We start from the raw sequence: 20888 nt of genomic DNA on the forward strand, positions 1-20888 counted from the left end.
AACCTTGAAAATTTCGCGTTTTGTCACGTACATTTGAAAAATCTAACGTGATTGCATCAGGAGCAGCCGTACATCGGCGCTCGATTTTAGCGCATTTAGCTAAATCTTTGTTCCGATGCGCATCTTAACCTTGAAAATTTTACGTTTTGTCACGTACATTTGAAAAATCTAACGTGATTGCAGCAGGAGCAGCCGTACATCGGCGCTTGATTTTAGCGAATTCAGCTAATTCTTTGTTCTGGGGATGATGTCATCGCAGCCGTACATCGGCGCGACAAAATTTTAGAGGAAATTAAAATGTCGTGTCAGCAATAATCCCCTCTACATTGCAATTTGCGATACTATTTGAATTGATATTAATTCTAATACGATCAGTATTGCATAAATCACGCGTGTGAAAGGTTCGCTGAAGAAATCAACATGAATTTTTACGTTCCGATTCGAACCGGTGAAACTCCACCGTGTAAGAAGCAAAAATGCGACACGTAAGTTTCGATCGTTTAAAAATTTTATTTATTAATTTTTTTTTTAAATATTGATCTAATTTATATATTTTATAGCATTCAGCCTCGTTGTACGACTCGTATACTTGGAAGAAGATATACTCTAACCCCAACGTCGTACAAGTATTTGGACATTGGAATAAGCGTTGGAGCTGTGTCGTACGTGGAACTGATTCTCGGCGATAATCGAGGCAATCAAATAGTGTTGCCTTTTTCAACGTGGAATTTGTTGATGCAGAAGCAAGCAGACATTGAACAATTTCTACAATCGACTGCTCTCCCATTAAGGATTGGAGATTTATCGATCGAAATGTATCAATCGAAAATTGTAAAACTTACATTATGCGAAAATTCTTTGTACATGAAACCACAAACATTATTATATTTATTTAATTTTGAAAATTGTATCGATCATATGCACAATTGGTTATGCGAGAATACGTATCTCGTGAATGAAAAATTTAAACAATTTGAAACTGTATTACAACGTAACAATATTACTACTGTATGCGATGCTGTAAAAACGATACGCGAGAGTGATGTCTTTAACAGCGAATCATTAATCGATTGCGAATTATTAACATGTGCTGTAAATGATATTCTTTACGATGTGTGCAATAAATAATTATTTTTATTCCATCTATGATTTTAATTCTTTCCTTCCATACGAATAAGAATAGTTATACTTTTCTCAACACGCGCCGCTAAAGATGTAGAGAAATGCTGAGGTAGATGAGACGTGATGCTCTAGTTGGAATGAGACAAAAGATATTAAAAGATATATAATGAAGAGGAGTCTGCAGCATTAGAATATCATTCTTGTGAGCCACAACTTTGACAGTGAAAAAAAAAACTTGGACTTGTGTGTGATTGTAATATATGAACAGTTAAAAGTATTGGACAAAGATAATATTTAAATTTAGATTAATTAATTAAAAGACAATTTTTATCAATACATATATGTGTGGACTATAGCATATAAAATAATATTACAACAATGGATCTGCAAACACGTATAGAAGAATGGAGACGCATAATCACCCTTGTTCGAGATGACAATAATAGTGCGATGGATAAATCGAACGCTAAACAGATGTCAATAACACAATATGTGCGTGATCGAGAATTAGGCATACGAGGTATGCGTAAGCAACGTTTCGTCAAACAAGCCGAGGTTACTATGTATGAAGATGGTTATACAGAATGGCCCGATCATGTACAACTGAAAATTTTTCGTGAAATTCGAAAGACACACGCCTCAATTGATGTAGACGATGATGACTCTTATTTCGGTAATAAACGTAAAATTACTCGATTCATAGACTCTGATAATGTTTGGCAATACCAATGTATCAGACGCCATACTGGAGGATATTGCAATCAAATATTTAAATATGAGGACAATGTTTGTAGATATCAGGGTGTTGATTACAGTTGGGTAGATAAGTGTATCAATGATTGTAGATACACCCCGTGTATAAATATACGTATCCCAACGGGTATAAACCCGACGTACATAGACTTGATACTCTGGGATGATTTTGATCATAATATTGAATATGATGATTTTAGAAAGTGGATTGCTGGTAATCATCATAAATTATTATTACATATAACACGGTATTGTACACAATGTCAATCTCGTAAATGTAAATGTCTACCTGAAATTATATACAAAAAGTATGTAAGTAAAAAGAAGAAGCAACAGGAAGAGACTGTACAGGTAACAGATAATTTTTGCTAATATAATTGTGAAATTAATTTAAAATATTTAAGTAATTATTATGAGTGAATTTTTTTTGCAGGAGAATGTTTCAGGAGAGATGAGAAATCTGAATGAAGATCAGAATGGAGATCAAAATGATGATCAAAATGATGATCAAAATGGAGATCAAAATGGGGATCAAGATGGAAATCAAAATGGTGATCAAGATGTAAATTTTGATGTCAATTTTGATGAGCTGTTCGCATCCTTATAACGGATTAAATTTTATATTACTATTATATCATATTATTATATATTACATATTAAGCACACACACACACACACACACACACACACACACACACACATAAATGTATTTATACACACACATTTTAAAATAAATTTTATACTTGTAATTTAAAAAAAGAAATGTATTTATTTACGCGCCTCTCCTTGCGCTCCCATCCTTTGCATCTCTCTTGCGCTAGTTGTAAGTCTCGCGATATCTTCGTTGCGTTCTCTCTCGCGCGTTAGTTGTAAGTCTCGCGATATCTTCGTTCTCTCTCGCACACGTTGTTCTCGCGCTCTCTCGCTCTCTCTCGCACGCGTTGTTCTCGCGCTATTATCGTTCTAAGTCTCGCGATATTATAGTTCACTTTCGTATGCGTTCTCTTCGTGCTATCGTTCTCTCTCGCACGCGTTGCTCTTGCAATATCGTTCTCTTTCGTACGCGTTTTTCGCGATATTATCGTTCTCTCTCTTTCATATGCTCGTTGCTCACTTTGCTTTGCGTCGTCCTTCTCCCACCTATGCAGCATCTTACAATGCGTCATCCTTGTCCCACGTTGATGCCATCCTTGTCACATATTGATGTCATCCTTGTCACACGTTGATGTCATCCTTGTCGCACTGTCCTTTTCACACACTTAGCGCTATCCTTTTCCCACATGTAGCGCTATCCTTCTCACACCACCGTCTTCTTTCCGCGGATCCCCCTTCCCCGCGCGGACCCCCTCGTCCATCGCTCGCGCCGCGGATCCCCCCCTACCCGCGCGGACCCCCTCGTCCATCACTCGCGCCGCGGATCCCCGCCCTACCCGCGCGGACCCCCTCGTCCATCACTCGCGCCGCGGATCCCCCCTACCCGCGCGGACCCCCTCGTCCATCGTTCGCGCCGCGGATCCCCCTTCCCGCGCGGACCCCCTCGTCCATCGTTCGCGCCGCGGATCCCCCCTTCCCGCGCCTGACGTCACCCCCGCACGTGACGCCATCATCCCCCGCACGTGACGTCACCCCCCCCCCGGGCGTGACGCCATCAATCCCCGCACGTGACGTCACCCCCCCCCCCGCGTGACGTCATCTCCTCCGTGACATCACCCCCCGAACGTGACGTCATCCCCCGCGTGACGTCACCGCCCGTGACGTCACACCCCCGTGACGTCACCCCCGCGTGACGTCACACCCCCGTGACGTCACCCCCCCACCGGTTCCCCCTCGCCCCTCACCCCCCCTGAGATCCCTGAGTTAGAACCGGCCTAGTCTTACTACTATTGCAATAATTAAAAATTATAGTATAAACATTAGATAATAAAAATATTTTCTCTCTTTCAGGTGAAAGGGAAATAAAATTTATATCCATAATCTATTTGGAATCAATAAGTATTATCGATACATTGAACTCACCATCACCATCATCATCAACATCATGTAAAGATAGTATAAATATAGTAATAAATATCTTAGAAATGTGGATTTATTGATTAAAGTTTTAAATAAAAATATACAAATTTTTAATTAATCTTTATTAAAAACTTTAAAATATATATAATATTTACATTACATACTTTTTTTAGGTACGGAAAGTATTTTGGAAACACAAGATATTGTGAAAAAGAAAATCAAAATTCTAACATTAATATCGATCACGTAATACATAGATGGAATGGAAAAGAAACAAAATATTTACTCAATCAATACCGCATATATTATTCTCAAATTGGTCCGTTCCAGGCTTTTAAAAATAAAGCTGCCTTATTTGAGCAAATAAGTAAAGAGTTGAAACAACAATTTAACATAGACGTTTCCGGACAACAATGCCTTAATAGATTTAAAAATGCTAGTAAACAAAATAAAAACGCAATAATTAATAATAAGATTTCTGGAAATAGCCCAAAAGAAGTACCTTATGACAGTGAGTTTGAAGAAATTAAAAGTATAGATGATAGTCTTCAACCAGAAGTTTTACTTGGCGTTAATCATATAAAAGTAAATGAAAAGATGAAAATAGGTTTGAGCAAAAAGAATAACAGATCTGATATTAATAATGATATAGAAGACTTTGAATATGAAAAACCAAAAAAACGATTTAAAAATTCGTTGGAGGATGTTCTTCGAGAAATATCAGCCACTGCTGAAGAAATCGACGTCATAAAGAAAAATGTGAATTATTAATATCTTTACTTGGAAAATCAGCAAAAGAGTTCTGAATAAGAGCAATAAACAAGTTCTGAATAAGATTATTAAAAAATACGTAAACGCGCTTTATATAAATTTAAAATATGTTATTTCTAAAAATGTATGTTAATTCTAAAGAAGACTGATTGTGAGTTATAAAGTTTTACGAACAGATTTGTTAAATTGTTTTAATGTTTTTTTATTGATATAATTTAAATGTCGTTTTTTTGTTTGTATAAGGAATTTGTTTATTTGTATAAGGAAAAAAGAAATTGAAATCTATATTTTATGTTATGTAAGAAACTATAATTCTTGGAAAAATGTTTATTGCTTAAATAAACATGTTTATTGTAAATAAAAATGTTTATTGCTATATATTATATGCACTTTTTTTTAATATATTATAAACAAAATTAAATAGAAACATAATAAAACGTTAATTTAAAACATAAATATAAATAATACTATGTATCGATGTTTTCTATGAGTTTGGCAGCTAAGATATTTCTTTTTTGTTTACCAGCTTCTCTTTGTTGTGATGGATATAGTATGTATTCATCTGGTTCATGATATATTTCTATACATTCTGTGACTTCTAAATTATCATTTCTATCAATACATAAATTATGTAATACACAACATGCAATAATAAATTTAGACATTTTTAAAACAGACCACATTTCTAAACGAATTAGTTGTCTAAACCTAGCTTTTAAAATACCAAATGTATTCTCTATTTTGACTCTAGCTTTACAAAATGCATTATTGAACGTCGTCTCTGTTGCATTCAAAGTGCCATAATTTTTATATGGTGTGATTAAATTTATAGACAAAGGATATGCAGCATCTCCAATTATATGGTAATCTTTTCCCATTTCACATATTTGTTTTCGAATGAAAGACATACTATAGACGCGAGAATCATGTATTTTACTAGAAATACCGGTAAAAACATCTATAAACTTATTTTGAGCGTCACATATTCCTTGTAATGTTAAAGCTGTTTCATCATGTCGATTAACATATGTAGATCTAATTTTATGAGTAGGTGTTCGAATAGCTATGTATGAGCCATCAATGCACCCAACAATATCAGGAATACCACATATCTGAAAGTAAAATTTATAGAATGTTACATTTTTATAAAATAATTCTCACAATATTAAAATCAAAATTATTCATTTTGTATGTTCGTGTTTCACAAGTATAAAATGTTTTTATAAAATTAATATATAAAGCATGTTTTTATAAATCAATTTCGTTTGCTCACAATATTTGTATTTATTTGCTTTCAAAAATTTTGTTGTAAAAAGCATGAATTTATATATTTTGAAGAAAAATATAGTTTTTTATAAAAAGATTGAAGATTCAGTAACATATATAAATATATTTATAAATTTTATTTTTAAATGTGCTTAATCGGGAAATATATATTTTTTTATTAAAATATTAAAAGTATGTTTTATTATACCTCTTTAAATTCTATTGCATGTTTCTCTCTTTCTTCAGCAGTTTGGGAAAACTTAATTATCGATGAAGCTAAATTATACAAAAAAAAATCTATACAAAAAAAATCTATTACTCTATTGATCATATTATGTGCAGTAGATAAACAGAAAATAAATATCAAAAATGAATGTTTAGATAAAAATCTTATGTGAAATTATAGAAATAAAATTTTTTTATTAATTTATAATGATAATAATATACATAATATTTACCATGAAAAACAAAGAATATGTTCTTTAGCTGTTTTTGGTTGCGTACCTCCTAAGGACGCCAAAGGATAATATTCACTTCTTTTAAACATATCAATGAGAAAATCACATGTATCACGTGAAATACGGAAACGATCTCTAAACTGTTAGTAAAGATATAAAATATTTTCTATATTGTAATATAAATAAAAATTTGTTATGAAATTTGTTTGAAAAGGTTATGTTCAAACTTATTTCATTATCATTATATTGATCAATTACTTGCATAAATGTTTCTATGCGAGGTATTTTCTTCGGTATATTTATCGCCTTTGCTTTCATTTTTATGTCTTCATCATCTGAACTATCCGAAGATAAAAATTCCATAACAGCGAGTATTAAGCAATGATATCGACTCGCCATTTTATTTCAGTGCTGGTTTATAACTAGAACCTAATTCAGGTTTAAACTCATTACCGATTGAACACAAGTTTATTTGGAAATTGGATTCAATCGCTCTCGGAGCGATTGAACCCGACGAGTCGAAAACGCTATATGAATCAGTGTGAAATTTGTTATGGCGTCGTTTGACAGATGACAGTACACGATGGTAACACCAACTTCCCTCAGCAACGCCCCCTGTCTTCAAACACGGATACTTATTGAACCGCCCTCGTATATACATCATATAAACTTCAATATATTTACACATAAGAAATTTTCTTTAAGAACAAATATATATTTTTTGATAGTTTTTTTATTGTATTTATATTATTTTTGTCATTATTACTATTTACTATATTTATATTGTAAGTAGTACTATGAGGTTTCTAACCCAGGGGCTCCGAGGGGGGGTGAGGGGCGAGGGGGAACCGCGGCGGGGGGGTGACGTCACGCGGTGTGTGACATCACGCGGGGGGGGAGGTGATGACGTCACGTGCGGGGGGAGGTGATGACGTCACGTGCGGGGGATGATGACGTCACGCGCGGGGGATGATGACGTCACGTGCGGGGGATGATGACGTCACGCGGGGATGATAACGTCGCGCGGGGGATGATGACGTCACGCGGGGGATGATGACGTTACGCGGGGGATGATGACGTCACGCGGGGGATGATGACGTCACATGCGGGGAAGGGGGGATCGCGGCGCGAGCGATGGACGAGGGGATCCGCGCGGGTAGGGGGGATCCGTGGCGCGAGCGATGGACGAGAGGGTCCGCGCGGGTAGGGGGAATCCGCGGCGCGAGCGATTGACGAGGGGTCCGCGCGGGTAGAGGGGATCCGCGGAAAGAAGATGGTAGTGTGAGAAGAATAGCTTTAGTTGTGGGAAAAGGATAGTGCTACATGTGAGAAAAGGATGGCATCAACGTGTGACAAAGATGACATCAACGTATGACAAGGATGACGTCAACGTGGGACAAGGACGACGCACTGTAAGATGAGAGAAGGATGATGTAAAAGTAAGTGAGCAACGAGTATATGAATGAGAGAACGATAATATTGCGAACAACGCGTGCGAGAGAGAACGATAATGCGAAGACAACTAGCGCAAGAGAGAGAACGATAATAGCGCGAGAATAACGCGTGCGAGAGAACGAAGATATCGCGAGACTTATAATTAACGTGTGTGAGAGAGACGCAAGGGATGGGAACGCAGGGAGAGGTATGTAAATAAGTACATTTTTTAAATTAAAATATAAAAATTTATTTTAAAATGTGTGTGTAAATACATTTGTGTGTGTGTGTGTGTGTGTGTGTGTGTGTGAGTGTGTGTGTATGTGTGCGCTTAATATATAATAATAAAATATAATAATATAAAATATAAAAATATAATGATAATAATAATATAATAATAATGATATAAAATAAAAAAAATATATATATATAAGGGGGAGGGGGCGATGCACCGGACTAAGGGGAGGCCGCTCCTGGAACAGAAAAAGAGACATTTCATTAGTTTTTAATAATTTATTGTAAGATACTTTTGATGTAATATAAATTGAAAGTTACTTACAATATTATCCATTTATTTTAATTTGTGCAAATGGGACACATATTGCATGGTATTATTTGATGCAAATTTTTCCTGCACTCTTTGCAATAACTGCCTAATAATAGAGCACAATAATCCGTTTTGTGTTTCCTGACGGAGTATACGTTTCGAAACGACGATGCCAATCTCAGAAAACAGTCTGAACAATACTTAGTTCCTTCTTCCACATCATAATAATAATATTTGATGCGACACATTTTTATAGTAATATCCAGATTATTTATTTCCATCGCGTTTAAATGTTTATACTTTTTCAGTCTTAATTCTTCATCATTATCACTAGCATAATGCATCTGAAGCCATCTGAATCCACTAAAGGTGGTATTTCTTCCTCGGATTCTTCCTCAGAGCCATCCTCGTCTGATACGTCTAGATTATCAACATCCATTTGGTTGCCATCTTCGACGATAACAACTTCTTCAATATCCTCGTCGATGATAATAACATCTTCATCATCGATGATAATAATCTCTTCTTCAGCCATTGCACTAACGTAACACAAAACTAACGAAACGCAAAGAACAACGAAAGAAATAATATTCTAATGTCGCAGACTCCTCTTCATTATACAGGGTGATTCAAAATAACCCCTGTGTCCCTGAAATGACATATTCTTGAATCAATTCAAAGACGATTTTTCCTTCGGCAAAATTTCGTCCGAAGCTTAGTTTTTGAATTATTAAAGGAAGTAGCTAACGTATGACGGGTCGAATACAAGAGGCAGGCAAGGGTGGCGCGATTCACCGTCAGACGCGGGTGCTTACGCGGGGCGCCTGCTGCGATCAGCTGGTCGCTATACACATACAGACACACATGCGAACACATACATTCTCTCTCTGTCTGTCTGTCTATCTGTCTGTCTGTCAGTCAGTCTGTCTGTCTGTCTGTCTCTCTCTCTCTCTCTCTCATTCGCTCACTCACCTGTAATTTTTTTTTTTTTTTTTACGAGAGAGGGGAAAATGCATTTTATGCATACCTACCGGTCGATCCAGTGAGTTATGTGGGACTCGAGTACCAAGTCGAATTACCAACTCGGTACTCCCTACCCACTAAAAACCCCTCTCTTTTCACGAATTTCCTTTGACACACTGTCCCTCTGACTTCCCGAGATCTGTTTTCACATAACGTCAAAAAATAGTTATTATTACCTTGTTCGATGACTTTTGATGTATTGCTGTAATTGCTTGAAGGAGAAATGAATTTTCCGATAGATCGTACGTTCTCAAATTTAACGTAGATATCACGTTGCAAAAGACAAGAAATCCACACTAAATTATTAACTGAAAGTTTTTCTTCTTTCATGAACTGTATTCTTTTATAAACTTTAACGTAATCACATTTATTTACTCACTCGATGAGATGAGAAATTTACTAATGACTCTATCACTGATCACTATTAATCACTGTCGAATAATAACTGTTGGCGATTAAAAATCACTCGATGAAAGAAACACGCGCGGACACGTTACTACACGACGCGACGACGCGACAATGCGACGATAATTATTCGGCGACTACAAGCAGTTTTTTGTCATGGTAGGTTGCGGTAGGTTAAGGTACTACTGTCGCTATCGAACGCGATCATGTGTTCGATTGAAGAATGCGGTAAACATAATAAACATTTAACATATTAATATTATTATTATCATGAATGTGTGTGATATCCATACATCGTATGATATCTATTTAAAAATTAATTAGATTAAATAAGTGTTTTTAAAATATTTATTACTTTTACTATTATCTTAAATAAATATTTAATATTAATATTTTATATGATAATAGTAAAAGTAATAAATATTTTAAAAACACTTATTTAATCTAATTAATTTTTAAATAGATATCATACGATGTATGGATATCACACACATTCATGATAATAATAATATTAATATGTTAAATGTTTATTATGTTTACCGCATTCTTCAATCGAACACATGATCGCGTTCGATTGCGCCAGTAGTACCTTAACCTACCGCAACCTACCATGACAAAAAACTGCTTGCAGTCGCCGAGTAATTATCGTCGCATTGTCGCGTCGTCGTGTCGTGTAGTAACGTGTCCGCGCGTGTTTCTTTCATCGAGTGATTTTTAATCGCCAACAGTTATTATTCGACAGTGATTAATAGTGATTAGTGATAGAGTCATTAGTAAATTTCTCGTCTCATCGAGTGAGTAAATAAATGTGATTACGTTAAAGTTTATAAAAGAATACAGTTCATGAAAGAAGAAAAACTTTCAGTTAATAAGTGTGGATTTCTTGTCTTTAGCAACGTGATATCTACGTTAAATTTGAGAACGTACGATCTATCGGAAAATTCATTTCTCCTTCAAGCAATTACAGCAATACATCAAAAGTCATCGAACAAGATAATAATAACTATTTTTTGACGTTATGTGAAAACAGATCTCGGGAAGTCAGAGGGACAGTGTGTTAAAGGAAATTCGTGAAAAGGGAGGGGTTTTTAGTGGGTAGGGAGTACCGAGTTGGTAATTCGACTTGGTACTCGAGTCCCACATAACTCACTGGATCGACCGGTGGGTATGCATAAAATGCATTTTCCCCTCTCTCGTAAAAAAAAAAAAAAAAAAAAAATTTACAGGTGAGTGAGCGAATGAGAGAGAGAGAGAGAGAGACAGACAGACCGACAGAGAGAGAATGTATGTGTTCGCATGTGTGTCTGTATGTGTATAGCGATCAGCTGATCGCAGCAGGCCCCGCGTAAGCTCCCGCGTCTGACGGTGAATCGCGCCACCCTTGCCTGCCTCTTGTATTCGACCCCTCATACGTTAACTACTTCCTTTAATAATTCAAAAACTAAGCTTCGGACGAAATTTTGCCGAAGGAAAAATCGTCTTAGAATTGATTCAAGAATATGTCATTTCAGGGACACAGGGGTTATTTTGAATCACCCTGTATATCTTTTAATATCTTTTGTCTCATTCCAACTAGAGCATCACGTCTCATCTACCTCAGCATTTCTCTACATCTTTAGCGGAGCGTGTTTGGAAAAGTATAACTATTCTTATTCGTATGGGAGGAAAGAATTAAAATCAGATGGAATAAAAATAATTATTTATTGCAAGCATCGTAAAGAATATCATATACAGCGCATATTAGTAATTCGCAATCGATTATTGATTCGCTGTTAAAGACATCACTATCACGTATCGTTTTTACAGCATCGCATACAGTAGTAATATTATTACGTCGTAAAACAGTTTCAAATTGTTTAAATTTTTCATTCACGAGATACGTATTCTCGCATAACCAATTATGCATATGATCGATACAATTTTCAAAATTAAATAAATGTAATAATGTTTGTGGTTTCATGTATAAAGAATTTTCGCATAATGCGAGTTTTACAATTTTCGATTGATACATTTCAATCGATAAATCTCCAATCCTTAATGGGAGAGCAGTCGATTGTAGAAATTGTTCAATGTCTGCTTGCTTCTGCATCAACAAATTCCACGTTGAAAAAGGCAATACTATTTGATTGCCTCGATTATCGCCGAGAATCAGTTCCACGTACGACACAGCTCCACGGTCGTGTATACAGGTCTTGCAACTCAGGCTCTTTTTAGGTACAGTGAGTGACTCGCAATTTGAAGGAGTTTTTAGTGTTTGATTTTGCCACCATATGTCGCAGCGATCGGGTGGGAATCTCAATTCATTTCGCGTCGTGCTCACCCACAGTCTGTATGCAAGACCGTATGCTCACCGTGTGGTCATTGTTTCGATTTTCGTTTTCTAGTCTTTTGCAATTTCGACAGAATTAAAAATGGTAAGATTGTGTGTCGTGCCAAAATGTAATTCGAGATACTGAAATGATGGACGAAAAGTGTCGATATTTAAAGTGCCTGATAACGTTGACACGTTAAAAAAATGGGAAGTCGCTATTCCGGGTTTAAAGAAACCATTAAAGTCTTCACATTGCATTTGCGAAAAACATTTTGACAAAAATTATATTATCAGGAAGTACGTAAAACACGACGCCGATGGAAAACTCATTGCAGAGGTAAATTTTTTATAACAAACTTTTTTGCTGCATACCCAGGATTAATTTTTATATATTGTTCATTCGTCAGTATATATTTTTTCTTTCGTAGGTTCCATTCCAGCAACCGCGGCTTCATGTTTCTGCCTTTCCAACAATTTTCAGCGTCGAAAGGAAGACTTCAGTGGAAGAGATATGCAATCAGAAATCAACAGACACAACTGAAATCGAACGTCGACACTCGTCAGCAGCAATCACTACCGACGAGGTACTGTGCGAGGTACCAGAGCGGATGGAACTTGATAACAGTTGTCTCGATGTTAATAAAATAATATCAACTGCTACAAATGAAAGTAAGTATTAGCTATATAGTAAATACTGAAAATATTGAATGTAAAAATATTTTTTTCTTTTCAATGTGCCTTTGTACCTTTTAGACTTTTATAATTCTTCGTGGCTTTTGGACTTTCACCGTGATAGGTGATCGCTTAAAGCGATCCCTATCACGGTTTTTCAATGAAATTTGTTTAATAAAAAAAAATAATAAAAAATAAAAAAATCGCTTAAAGCGATCACCTATCACGGTTTTTCAATGAAATTTGTTTAATAAAAAAAATAATAAAAAATAAAAAAATAAAAAATAAAAAATAAAGAGTAATAAAAAATTTATAACCTCTGTATTTATTAAATTTCTTGTCGCAGATGAAGCTCGAATGCAAGAGTCACAATTCAATTCAGTAATCGAAGTGGTACATAAGGATACTGCAAGTCCCTCCGCTGCGACAACTTCGATTCCGTCAGTTTCTGTTTCGTCTGCTTCCATTGCATCAGCTTCCATTGCATCAACTTCCATTTTGTCAGCTTCCGTTCCGTCTGCTACCATTGCATCAGCTTCCGTTGCGTCAACTTCCGATGCAGCAACTGATAGAAGATTCGAGATTCCTACTATGATAATCAACGAACGTAAGTTACATGTCGATATATTGTAAAGTAATGCTTACCTTACAATAACTAGCATGAAAGAAAAATGCGTAATTTATTCATCCTTTCACGTAGAGCTTACATATTATTTACACTTTATACATTATTATATTACACTTTATATTATTTTCTACATTGAGCAAAAATAACTACAGGTATTCATGAACCAGTGGATCACATCGGCGACCAAATAATAAACTACTCTGTCGCGGTGCCTCAATCGTGGAGTGTCAGCGATTTATCCAGAGAATCTGAACAACATATCCTATTTTCACATGCTCGAGCGATTATAAAGAATGGTGTACAATCGCCGATAATTCAGAAATGTGTGATTCTCCAGAATAATAGAGTAATACGTTACCACGTTTATGGACGTCTCGTTAACGGTGAGAAAGCACAACTTGTCCAAATTTTGGATCAGATGGAAATGTTGCCGCATATTTTGGAAAAATTTGAGAGAACAAATGCAATGGCATTGGTGCTGTCATTATTCATCATTTACAAGCTGACCAAGTCTTTCAAGATTACCTCGAACAATGGCACCATCGTGACTGCTCTCTCATCTCGAAAACCAAGCTATGTAATAGCTGTCTCCAACTGAGGAAAGTTTTGTTGCAAAAGGAAGCAAGGTTTAATAAGAGCACAAGACTCAAGCACATTTTCGTTTCGTCAAACCCAATCGAGAAGAAAAAAATTATGATCATGCGAAAAAAAAATAATTGTATACGACGTATGAAGAATCGCGCTAAATTCCGAGTAACACTGTTACTACAATCGTTGCAAAAGAAAAAAGAAGAAATATCGCGGATCGCTTTTCAAACCTTGAAAAAACAGTGCTCCGAATTGAATGTTTCAGCTGCTCAAAAAATAGCACTTCACGAAATAATCCAGGCTGCATCCAAGAAAGATACAAAGGGTCGACGTTACACGGAGGATTGGATAATGTTATGCGTATTAATGAATATCCGTTCACCCGGATATTATGAATTTTTACGTAAAAATAACGTCTTGCCTTTACCCTGTACACGGACAATCCGAGAATATTTTTCTTTGATCAATATGAAATGCGATTTCGATGAATCATTCTCGAAGCTTCTTAAAAAACACTTGGAACGTAAAACACCGCTGCAACGCCACGGCATACTGCTATTGGACGAGATCAATTTGAGGAAATCAGTGGCAGTGTGCTCGAGGAACCTTACTTACGCTGGTTTGATTGATTTCGGCGACGATGGACCAAAATCCACGAATATTAACGAGCAAGCAGATCACGGTCTAGTTTTAATGTTGCAACCTCTCGCCGATACGTACACGCAACCTATTGCTGTTTTCGCGTCGAAAAATTCTGTTGACGGGACCGAATTAGCAAAGTTAGTCGTCAAAGCTATTGCATACCTTGAAGAGAATGGAGCAAAAATTCATGGCGTTATTGCTGATGGTGCGTCGACAAATCGAAAGATGTGGTCGTTATTAGGCATCACGAGTTCCATTGACGAAACAAAAACCTGGTTCATCCATCCTCTGGATAGCGAGCGAAAAATATTCGTGTTTTCCGATACTCCACATCTTTTTAAAACAATTCGAAACCGGCTGTATAATAAAAAACGATTGCGGGTGAGTTCTTAAATATAAATATTAAGTTTTAACTTATTCAATTTAGAAACTTGCCATACGTTGAAGTGACTCGAATACAAGAAATAGTTACGAAATATTACAAGGTACTCAATTTACCGCAACGAAAACTGAAATAATAAACAATCCATCAATTATAAAGTACATATATTATCATGGCGATACGTAACAAAAAATTTTGATATTTCCTAAATAATAATGATAATAATAGCAATTACTATTTATACAATATCATAGCTGGTTGTTCGCACTTTGGCAGATTAATTCAACGAGCGGTTACATCGAGTGGAAGTACTTTCACACTTTATTCGAGCTCGACACTCAACATGCAGGACTGGCGAGGGCATGCCCGAAAATAACAAAAAGACACGTTCTTCTTGATAATACTTCGAAAATGCGTGTTCGGCTTGTGACTCAGGTAATTTTTTTGCTTGCTAGCATACTCCGAGATACCGCCGTTTCAAGGCTACCGTTGACAGCGTAAATTCGAGCAACTACCCAAGCATTCTTGTACATGGTTCCAAATCATAATCGTTAATATCTTTTCATTTCAGATCTTTAGTAACTCTGTTGCCAACGGCTTAGCATTTTACTTGGCTCAAAAATGTACCGCTCTAACTGGGTGTGAAGAGACGATTTCGTTTTGCAAGCGTATGAATAATTTGTTTGACGTGATGAATCGCAAATCTCCAATAGAGGGACTTACCCCAAGCAATGGAGACTTCAAAGTAATCTCGATGTTGAATAATAAACAAGTTAATAATTGTCGTGTTATATTAAGCTATAATAAGGTAATGCATATGGAAGATTGTGCGTTCCAAAAATATAAGAATTTTATATACAATATATTATTTGTAGATATATCATTCCAGGATAATGCTCTTGCATTTTTAAAATAATTATTCATAGGTCTTAGAAGAGTCATTGGAATGGCTTAATCGGTGGAAACTGGCTGTGCGCAAAGGCGAAATTACGGAGGATGAATTTCTAACTAGAGAGACCGCACAAGGATTGAGAGTTTCTCTCCAATCTACAATGGAGTTGTGTCGCTACCTCATTTCGAATTTCGGTTTCCTGTATTTATTAACAGGAAAACTGAATCAAGATAACTTAGAGGTAATAGATAATGAACGTATAAATACTTACCATTTAAAAATTTAAGAATAGATGCCGAAAAATATAATCATAAAATATTCTCCATTATTAATTATTTGTTACAGAAATTTTTCGGAACCATTCGCCAAGCTACCGGTTGCAATGACCATCCCAACTGTCCGACATTCTTGCAACTATATAAATTGCTATCGATTTATAGCATAATCAAGCCACCTAAATACGGTAATTGTACTGTTTCGGAGGAGACTTCACCGTGGATCCTTGTCACTTTAAGCGAATTGAAAGCTGTTTTCGGATCAAACAGCAAAGGAAAGAGTGCGGAGTATTGTCGAGAGATCCAGCAAAAGTTGGATGCTATTCTAAAACACGAAGATTGGGAAGCGGATGACGTTATAGAATATGATCGAGATCATGATGATTATGCTCTTTCTCCGACTCTCAATTCCATTATTTATTACGTGACAGGTTTTCAATTTTAATTCCTCTGGATCCTACTCTACACCTTACTAACCCTTTTAGTACTTTGAAACATACTAACAACTCTTACTTCTCAGTTTCACTTTTCAGTTAACTACTGCGATTCAGTTGAGTCGTCAGTTTTAAATTGTTACATTTTTTTTCTACATTAAGTAGGAACTCTTTAATCCAGATCTTAGTTCGCACTAGTTTATCCTTTAAAACCTTCCTTCTTCTTTATTTCAGGTTATCTATGCAAGCAGATTTTAAAAATTTACAAGTCATGTATCATTTGTTTACAAGCCGTAACTACTGATTCCTCTTCCCAATCTTCCTTGACGAAGCTGGTCGATATAAAGTCTCGAGGTGGTTTAATCCACGCCAATTTTCATTTTTTCAATCTGATTCGCCATGTGGAAAGATGCTTTGCAAAACATGCTTCCCATGCGGATGTTTTTAACCGAACGTTAGATGAAGTTCTTAATACTTATGATTTCACGTTTCCGTGTAAAGAGCACTCTTCCGACATACTATCTTTCGCATTAATTTATTATGTTCGATTGAGAATGAGGCAACGTGCTCATCAACAAAACTTACTGTTGCCAGTACAATTTGTTAAAAAAAAGAAACAGTCCAAATTAACAAACTATTAAAATAATATATTTTACGATATTGCGTTATTATTTTTTTCCTATATCTTTTTCTATAATACTTAAGAGTATCTATAATATATTTCTTTAGGAATTACTTTTGAAAACAACAGTACAGCATTTAATCACGAAAATGAAAATATTGGCATTTTTTATGGAAGTCGCATTTCTGGATATTCTAGTGAGGTAAGTAATGGATAACCCGTTTTTTTCTTAAATATTATAAAATAAAATGAGGTATATAATTTACTTTATTTTTATATATAAAATATGAGTGCGCTGTAACAGAGAAAAATCATTTTCTATCTCTCTCGCACCCGTGGGTGGACACCCGATCACGGCGACTCTTACGGTTAAGCGATGAACTGAAAACGGCTTCAAGATGTGAGTCACCCCCCACCACTAGAGTTGCAAGACCTGTATACACGACCGTGCACAGCTCCAACGCTTATTCCAATGTCCAAATACTTGTACGACGTTGGGGTTAGAGCGTATCTTCTTCCAAGTATGCGAGTCGCACGACGAGGCTGAATGCTATAAAAATATATAAATTAGATCAATATTTAAAAAAAAAATTAATAAATAAAATTTTTAAACGATCGAAACTTACGTGTCGCATTTTTGCTTCTTACACGGCGGAGTTTCACCGTTTCGAATCGGAACGTAAAAATTCATGTTGATTTCTTCAGCGAACCTTTCACACGCGCGATTGATGTAATACTGATCGTATTAGAATTAATATCAATTCAAGTAGTATCGCAAATTGCAATGTAGAGGGGATTATTGCTGACACGACATTTTAATTTCCTCTAAAATTTTGTCGCGCCGATGTACGGCTGCGATAACATCATCCCCAGAACAAAGAATTAGCTGAATGCATTAAAATCAAGCGCCGATGTACGGCTGCTCTCGATGCAACCACATCAGATTTTTCAAATGTACGTGACAAAACGCGAAATTATCAAGGTTAAATTGCAGACGCTATTCCGGGGAATTTTTTAAGATGAAATCATTCTAGAATGTTCGATGATATGCACGAGACAGTATATGTACGTGACGAAACATGGAAAAAAAATAACCGCCAAGGTTAAAATGTGTATCACCTTTAGACAAAGATTTAGCTGAATGCGTTAAAATCAAGCGCCGATGTACGGCTGCTCCCGATGCAATCACGTCAGATTTTTCAAATGTACGTGACAAAACGCGAAATTTTCAAGGTTAAGATGCGCATTGGAACAAAGATTAACCGTCAAGGTTAAAACGCACATCACCCCTAGACAAAGATTTAGCTGAATGCGTTAAAATCAAGCGCCGATGTATGGCTGCTCCCGGTGCAGCCACATCAGATTTTTCAAATGTACGTGACAAAACGCGAAATTAACAAGGTTAAATTGCAGACGCTACTCCGGAGAATTTTTTAAGATGAAATCATTCTAGAATGTTCGATGATATGCACGAGACAGTATATAAATCATGATAAAGAGGCACACCCCGCCAGTAGCTAAAGTACATCCAGAACTATCATTGGGAAGCACATTTCGCAAGTCTGATACAATATGGAGGAACAAAATTTGCGAGAGCAATCCACATTGATTGATTCGCTGGAAGACTACATTGTGTGGGAGCAACGATGCGACCAATACATCGAGTCGTTGGAAGAGCAAAGTCGAATCAAGCTACCGCGATTATCAATCGGAAATCGACAATCGCTGATTGCTCGGATCGCGCGCCTCGAAGGGTTGAAAAATTCGGTACGTGGACGTTTCATACACGCGGGTGCCGGATGTAGCGCGCGTCAAAATAGACTTGTGTGGCGCGAGATTGATACGGCGTTCGAGAGTCGCGTATCGACTGGTGCAGTGATAAATTATAATCACATCGAACCGCGCCAATTTCTCGATGACGCCAAAGACATTGTGTTGGAACATGTGCAGGACGTTATGAAAAAACACTGTAATGTGAAAGTGAACACTATATTTAACGGTGAATTCGTGGCTGGGGATAAACGCGCCAATAAAAGTATCAATATGCGAAACTATGAACTCTTTCGCACATCCGATTTACGCGAGTGATACGAACGGCGCGTTATCGAACCCACCCTAGCATCGCTGGAAGAGTTTCAGGAACGCGACAGCGGGTGGGCTTTGTCGCGAATATTAAATTTAACTGTAAATATAAATAAGTATAATCCTTTGCGTGCGGGATGTCACATTAAGTTACCGCGGGAGATTATGATGAAAAGAGCGGTGATTAACGTGCAATCAAAGGACAATGCGTATTTCGCGTGGGCAGTGGTCGCCGCCCTATACCCTGCCGAAAGAAAGGCGGAACGGGAATCATCGTACCCGCATTACACGACAGTGCTGAATCTCCAGAACATTGAGTTTCCAGTGACTGTGAAACAAATAAAAAATTTTGAACATGTTAATGACATTTCTATAAATGTGTACAGCATCGAAGAGAAGAACAGCATTGTCCCGATGCGTCTTACGGAGCAAAAGCGGGACAAGCACATCAACTTGCTGTACATTGAAGACGACAACAGCGTCGGACATTTTGCATGGATTAAGAATTTATCTCGGCTAGTGAGCTCGCAACTGAGCAAACACAAGAATCCAAAATATATCTGCGACCGGTAAGTTTAATTTATATTATTTGAATAATCATAGGTTATACACTTTGTTATATAAATCTAAAAAATTTTTCTTTTACAGATGCCTGCATTATTTTAATTCGGACGCCAAGTTGCAGTCGCATACGATCGACTGCGGAAAGATGAATGATTGCGCTGTCCGATTGCCGAGCGATAAGGACAAGTGGTTATCGTTCAACAATTTTAATCGGAAGGAGCGGCTTCCATTCGTCGTATACGCCGACTTGGAATGCGTTCTGGCCAAGATGGATGAAGAAGAGAAAAACGCATATCAACACCATCGGGTATTTAGTATAGCTTATTATGTACATTGTTCGTTCGACGAATCGTTATCGGCGTACCATTCGCGTCGTAAAATTACGTTTCATCGATTCATTCAAATTTCTCGCATCGAGTCTCGACAAATTGGCATCGTTTTTGGACAAAGACGAACTCAAAATTTTAAAATCAGAATATCAAAATTTATCAACAGAAAATTTCAATTTGTTAACGCGGAAAGGTGTATTTCCGTACGAATACATCGATTCCGTTGACAAGTTGCAAAATACATGTTTACCACCGCGCGAATCGTTTTACAGTTCCTTGACCGGCGAAACTGTATCCGAGAGCGATTACGCGCACGCCGAGAACATCTGGACACGATTCTCCATTCGGACGCTAGGCGAATATAGCGATTTATATCTTAAAATTGATGTCTTGTTATTAGCCGATATTTTCGAAAACTTTTGAGATAAATGTATCGAAAGTTACGGACCCGCGTATTATTATACTCTCCCCGGATACACGTGGGATGCCATGTTGAAGCATACGAAAATTACGTTCGAGTTGCTTACCGACATCGACATGGTTATGTTCATCGAACGTGGTATACGCGGCGGTCTGAGTCAATGTTCGGGTAGATACGCTCGCGCTAATAACAAGTACATGGAGTCGTACGATCCATCGAAACCATCATCGTACCTGATGTACTTTGAAGTAAAT

The 20888-nt window shown here is 36.8% G+C and overlaps 1 protein-coding gene, 1 long non-coding RNA gene and 1 pseudogene across 6 annotated transcripts; 2 read left to right on the top strand and 1 right to left on the bottom strand.

Moving 5' to 3' along the window:
* LOC145961982 (uncharacterized) overlaps positions 1-20888 on the top strand; it is a 357225-nt pseudogene that overhangs the window by 150755 nt on the left and 185582 nt on the right.
* LOC145961782 (uncharacterized) lies at positions 5685-6936 on the bottom strand. 3 transcript variants are annotated; one of them, XR_014435704.1, is made up of 3 exons: positions 6646-6936; positions 6384-6523; positions 5685-5771 (listed from the first exon to the last, which is right to left on the bottom strand). It is a non-coding gene; the product is annotated as an uncharacterized LOC145961782 (long non-coding RNA). The 3 variants fall into 3 exon arrangements; XR_014435703.1 differs by having other exon boundaries at positions 6642-6936; XR_014435702.1 differs by lacking the exon at positions 5685-5771 and adding an exon at positions 6160-6201 and having other exon boundaries at positions 6642-6936.
* LOC145961638 (uncharacterized) lies at positions 11970-14003 on the top strand. Of its 3 annotated transcripts, none has more exons than XM_083082063.1 (4): positions 11970-12440; positions 12532-12772; positions 13122-13382; positions 13541-14003. In XM_083082063.1, the coding sequence occupies exons 2-4, from the start codon at positions 12712-12714 to the stop codon at positions 13999-14001; spliced, it is 783 nt and encodes a 260-aa protein (XP_082938189.1). In that variant the 5' UTR covers positions 11970-12440; positions 12532-12711; the 3' UTR covers positions 14002-14003. The 3 variants fall into 3 exon arrangements, with proteins under 3 accessions (XP_082938189.1, XP_082938190.1, XP_082938191.1); XM_083082064.1 differs by having other exon boundaries at positions 13128-13382; XM_083082065.1 differs by having other exon boundaries at positions 11971-12440; positions 13556-14003.

This window comes from Camponotus vicinus, unplaced genomic scaffold (genome assembly GCF_025532165.1).
Source record: "Camponotus vicinus isolate PSW18456_S1 unplaced genomic scaffold, iyCamVici1.0 SCAF_11, whole genome shotgun sequence".
Lineage (NCBI taxonomy): Eukaryota > Metazoa > Arthropoda > Insecta > Hymenoptera > Formicidae > Camponotus > Camponotus vicinus.

Coding starts and splice junctions, on each gene's coding strand:
- LOC145961638 (XM_083082063.1), top strand. CDS start 12,712: ATGGAACTTGATAACAGTTGTCTCGATGTTAATAAAATAATATCAACT. Junction 12,773..13,121: donor ATCAACTGCTACAAATGAAA/GTAAGTATTAGC, acceptor TTCTTGTCGCAG/ATGAAGCTCGAATGCAAGAG. Junction 13,383..13,540: donor TACTATGATAATCAACGAAC/GTAAGTTACATG, acceptor TTCTACATTGAG/CAAAAATAACTACAGGTATT.